At 40.2% G+C, this 5,649-nt stretch overlaps 1 protein-coding gene across 1 annotated transcript; it reads left to right on the top strand.

Annotated features, from left to right (window-relative positions):
• Nucleotides 1-233: 233 nt before the first annotated feature.
• On the top strand, nt 234-5,280 carry TMEM171 (transmembrane protein 171; the record flags this gene model as incomplete). The annotated part of the gene is made up of 3 exons (XM_084304996.1): nt 234-861; nt 2,585-2,726; nt 5,058-5,280. The coding sequence occupies 3 exons, from the start codon at nt 234-236 to the stop codon at nt 5,278-5,280; spliced, it is 993 nt and encodes a 330-aa protein (XP_084161122.1).
• Between the last annotated feature and the right edge of the window lie 369 nt (nt 5,281-5,649).

Genomic DNA, 5,649 nt, shown 5'->3' with positions numbered 1-5,649 from the left:
AACAAACTTCATTAGGCCTTTCATTCCATGACTGCATTACTGCAAAACAGAAAATATACTAAAAGCATGCAATTCGAATAGGTTGAGGAGCAAATGTAGCAGTAAATATTATGTAGCTAGTCCTGCTATTTTTTTTCTTCTTCTGATTTGTGTATTTTCATATTTACAGATCGACTGTAGTTTTCTGCAACTGAATGCTGGCAGGAAAAAATCTGCTTGATTATTCAGTTGTAATGCCTCCAGTGGCTGTTCCTGCACCAGGAGGTGAAAGAAATAATGGACAACATGAGAAAGTTACTTTTTTCTTCTTTGTTTTTGGAGCAGTCTTTCTCTGTGCTGGATTTCTGCTTTTAGTCTTTATTCTACGGTCATGCCCGTATGAAACCTTCACTGAATGTAATGGGGTTCTTAAGGCTTCTGGGCCTGTGCTGATTGTAACTGGCTTGGTTTTTGTTTTATTGGCAAAATCAAGGGCCAGGCTGTATATAAGACAAAGACAATTGCAAAATGAGCAAGTATATGGCCTTGTTTTCTGTCGAGGGAGCTGTCAGTTTGCCCAGTTTCTCATCTTTGGATTCCTATTTCTGACGAGTGGAATGCTAGTTAGTATCCTGGGCATTTGGGTTCCTGGCTGCAGGCCTGGTTGGCACAGTGTGCTGCTCAACCAGAGTCACAGTTCTGATGTGAACCTCCAGGGCTGTGGATTCCTGTCGCTTCAAGTCTTGGGGCCAATGATTGTGTTTACTGGGTTGTGTTTCTTCGTGATAGCTCATGTTAAAAAACAAAACTTCGGTCTCAGCCAACGGTCTATTGAAAATGAAGAACATCCTCAGAGCCCTGAATCTTTTCAAGTTACAGCAGGTGGGTAGATGTGTGAACTTCTAATTTGAGCTTGCTTTCTTTCCACTAATGGCTTATTTGTTTATGAATATTACTTGTTTGGGCTATAGGCATGTTGTTTCTGTTCTGTCCAAACAGACAAAGCGGAGTCTTAGAGTTTAAGTTGCTTTGTCTTTTGTTTTCTGTACAATCAATTCAATTACCTTTTTCACAATGAGAGAACCTCTTGGCATTAAAAGCAGCATCTGATTGTCTATGGAAAAAAAAAAAACAAACACATAGTCTGGCACAAATGAATCTAATCTCACTTCCTTTCCTAAAGAGTGTAGCTGACAGTGTAAATCATAGGTCTAATGACTTCTGTGACTATATTTGAGACTTACATGTATTTTAGCATGGAGATCTGAACCCCCTAAGCAGGAGAGTCTGATTCATAGGTCTTGTATTGTATTCCCCTGAATAATGGCCAGATCTTGCAGTTAATCTTTCTGATGAAAGATGCTTCTCTTAATTGCAGAATATACTGTGTTTAAATAGTCTATTAGGAGGAAATGCTGTGATCCTGAGTATCACTCTGATTTTAAAGCCCCGTGAATACATTGTATACATAGATTATTCTGATAACTCTCTAGTTCTCAGGAAGGATTGATGGGTCAATCATAGTATTGCTCAACTGTAATCTGACAGGACTTGAGGTCCATTATGCACAACTCTTGGCCTTCTGTCTGTCAAATTAATATACTGACCTGTAGCCTGATTATAGCTCAGAAAATGTGAGGGTTTAGCATCAGTTTTCCAGCCACTAGAATAAATGAAAGGGGCATAGAGAAAAATCAGATTAATTTATTGCCTTTAAAAAACAAAACTAGTGGATTCCTTTTATGCTTCCATTGGAGAGTAAAACTCAAAGGTAGAACAATGAGGCCTGACTGATACAGTCACCACTGTGGCAGAATGTCACCCCACTAGATAACACCCCTTGCCTTACTCGGTGTCTTCAATGCTTCCTGACCTGTCCCTGCAAGCTGCAAAGAAAGAAGTGCCAGGCAGCAGTGAATGTCCATATAAATTATTCAAGCTCAGTGACTGATACAAACTTTGTATTTAGAAAAGAATCCTGAAATATGAAATTGAAATTGGCAGGTACGCTACACAGTACATTTAATACTGAATTATTTATCTATAGCTTTGTGGTACTTGTGTTAATAGTGTGCCTGAGTAACTTGGTAGGGAAACTGTCAAGGCACTCAAAATCTACATGAAGTAGTAATCAGAACCATTCATGACTCAAATACTCTGTTATAGCAGTGAAATAGATACAGGCAGATTCATAAAACTTCTGTTTTAGATACATGAGGAAAAACAATACTTTTCTACCCTTAAATTGAGTCAATGGTAACTGTGGGCTTTGTATTTCCAGTTTCTGAAGACAACCAACAGCAAAGAGGTTTATCTCATAGCTGGAAAACCACCCAGCGGAGTTCTCTAAATGAATTCTTCCATCTATGAATATGCTGTGTCTTCAGTCAGAAACAGTATTACCCCAAAATGCATCCCCAATGTATTTCTGCAGCTCAGAATATATAATAATCTACATGTAGGGTTACTGCACTCTATGTTAAAAGGTAGACAAGTAAAAATACTGTAATTTAAAAGACAGGAGATGTTCTAGGATACATTTAGGAAAAAAAAAACAGGGGTGCTTATTTTTTCAAAGGCAGTAATTGGTGTTTTTTTCCCCTAGTTGATGCAACAATGGTATTCCCACCTCCACCACCACCTTATTTTGCTGACCGTATGTCACCATTTGTGACACCTTGTCTTATGTCAAGTGGCTTTCCTGCAAGTGAAAATCCTCCACCATACGAATCTATCTTCAATGATGGGTAAGACTTTTCTTGTCTGTTTTTGGAAATGACATTTCTCAAGGTATTCAACACATGTTCTTAAATAACTGTGAATTAACTCTCTCTGCTAGGCACTACAAACTTTTCTACTCTATTGCTTAACTACAGATACCTTATTTACTTATTTACTGGCACAAATCCTACTATAAAAGAGGAGTTGGGAATCACACTACCAAGTGTCTTCCATAAGGGTTAAAATTTTTAAGTTTGTGACAAGTTAATTTCATCAATAATCTTATATTAGTGGCCTTATTTAGCTACTGCTAGATCAGATTACTTCCATAGACTCACCAAGAGAAGGTGACCCTGCCAGACTTTAGGAAGCCTCTGTAGAACCAGTGTGATGAACACTTCATGACACCTGTCCAGAGGTCCCATGACCCTGGGAGTAGCACTTTAATGTGTACCGTGCTCCCTGTGACTCTTATTTCATGGCCTTGTGGAAAGGCCCTTGCTGGTCTGCCCTGTTCCTGCTGTGACTGACAGCGTGGTGAGACAGAAGGATGCCTTGATACTGTGGAAGAAGAGCAGGATACTCCAGGGAGCTTTAAAGGGAGGCTGCAATGCCAACTTCATAACAAGGTGTTGTACCTTCCCCATGTAGCTACTCCCCTATGCCTTGAGCAGAGTGTGATTTGCTAGATGCTGCCACCACCAGGCCTAGGTAGCAAGAATAGCTGATTGAAGAGTCTCCTGCATTATACACATTTTCAGGGACATTTCCCCCTGTGGCTTAGAAGCAGTGGGTTGCTATCGAGGGTGAAAGAGGTTACTGCAAGGCCACATACCAGGAGCTTCAACCAGGTCTGGCCAAAAGCTAGATACCATATACCCAATTTATTCTCAGGCCCTTAACGATTCAGGACTGAGGAGGTTTTACCCTTTGGAAGGGCCAATGAGTTTGGTTTTAATCTGTGGGTCAGTAGCTTGTGTGAGTCTTGTTCAATGGGATGCCTCTGGTCTACAAGACTATGCAGTATATGAAGCACCATCACTGCAAGAGTCCCTGTACTCCAGATTTCTCTGCTCACATGAGGTAGTGAGTTCCATGACCAGCTGTATTAGCTGTGTGTCTGGTATCAATTCTACATCAGAATTCTATCTTCGCCTTGAAGCAAGCAAGCACAAACCCTTTTCATGTACAAAGACCTAAGTGCCACAGAGGAGGAGATGGCTTGTGTTAGAATGGTGCCTACTCCTTCCTGCTTATCACACTGTGAAGTTGTCAGTGGCTTATTTCACTCCTAAACATACATATTCAGTAGACAAGAGGGGATGGCCTCAAGTTTGTGCCAGGGGAGGTTTAGGTTGGAAATGAGGAGACATTTCTTCTCAGAAAGAGCAGTCAGGCATTGGAATGGGTTGCGTGGTGGAGTCATTGTCACTGGGTTGTGTAAGGAAAGGTTGGATGTGGTTTAGCGGAAGGTATTGGTGATGGGGGACAGCTGGACAAGATGATCTTGGAGGTCTTTCTCAATCTTAATGATTCTATGAATGCTGTTACTGGGGATGAGGTGACTATGCTCAGTGTTTCCTCACTGAATGCGGAATTGGTGGGGGTATGGATGTACACACAAAACTACAAGTTGGCTCTGGGAGTAAGGCATAAAGAATGAGGAGTTCTTCCCTTGTCTTGGGAAGCAGCTGAAGCAATATGCAGAGGGCCACCTCCAGGGTGAGTTGAGCAGCATGCTAGAATAGTGTGGATGCAACCAATTGGGATCTAGCTGTGATGGTTAGATGGAAGCACTGACTACTTGACTGCTCTCCTTGACTTCCGCTGAACTTAGTAGTCTGGTGTCCTGTTGCTTCTGTTTCTCTGGCTCTGAGCAGGAATGCTACTCCTTATGTCCTAACGGGTTGCTGGAAGGCTTATAAAAATTCAAGTTTCCTTTCATTTAAGGTCTCAAGCAGCTAGGGATTCCTATTTTAGTGATGCAATTCTAAGTCTAGTAACAGTCTTTCATAACAGAAGAGAATAGACTGGTAGACTGCAAAAAGGAAGATACATTAGGAGCAAAGGATCAAAAGATTTAGTAAGATTGCCCTGCCAAAAGCAGCCAATACCCATAAGCCAGGCTGTGATGTGAATGAGAAAGGAGCTTGTTTGCCCTTCCATCTGAAGTAATTGAATTTTTGAGTCATAATGTAACACATAGTATGAAATCCTAATGCCTATGTAAGTTCTTTGCTTCAGGGGTTTTCAGGGAGTGTGTGTGTACATATATGTTCATGTAAGTCAAGAGTAACTTCACTTTTCACTTGCTATAGAGAAATGAGCTGTATTAATATATGGCTTTGTTTTTACAGAGCACAACTTGCAGATGATGATAGAACAGTTGCTGCTGGAGACTATGAAGCTGCATGTACAATTTCTGGATACAGTTCACTTTCAGATATCTTACCAATGTTCCCCATGTCTCTCTCCTCTGAATCACTTCCAGAAAACGAAGACAAAGTATCGGTAACAAGTAATGAATGTTCTCTGACATCTTCATCTGTTTCCCTAACCACATCGGACACCAGCTCGTAGAGGACTGTCAGCTAGATTCCACTTTTAAATGAAATTGTACTCAGGTTTATGACTTTTGGCTCAGATTTATGACTTTTTGACTATTTACATTTTCTAATAAAAGCATTAATATTGTCTGTCTGATCTCTTCATTAACAAGAACAAACCATGAGTTTTTGCTTCAAGAAATACAAGATAATGCTGGACTTCTGAGTGAATATTATGAAGTGATTTAGTTTACTGCAATAATAAGTGTTCATCTTGTTCTGTTACAGCTTCAGTTTCTATATTTAGTTCTTCTTTCTATAAAAGAGGCAGTAAGTAAAGACAAACTTCTTTTACTTCTTTAATTAAAATCTGTTCAGAGCTTCAAAGAAGAAATCATTAAGA

Source organism: Netta rufina (assembly GCF_964035555.1).
Source record: "Netta rufina genome assembly, chromosome: Z".
In the NCBI taxonomy this organism is placed as follows: domain Eukaryota; kingdom Metazoa; phylum Chordata; class Aves; order Anseriformes; family Anatidae; genus Netta; species Netta rufina.
Note: the sequence above shows the minus strand (reverse complement) of the source record. Positions and strands in the feature narration are given on the sequence as shown.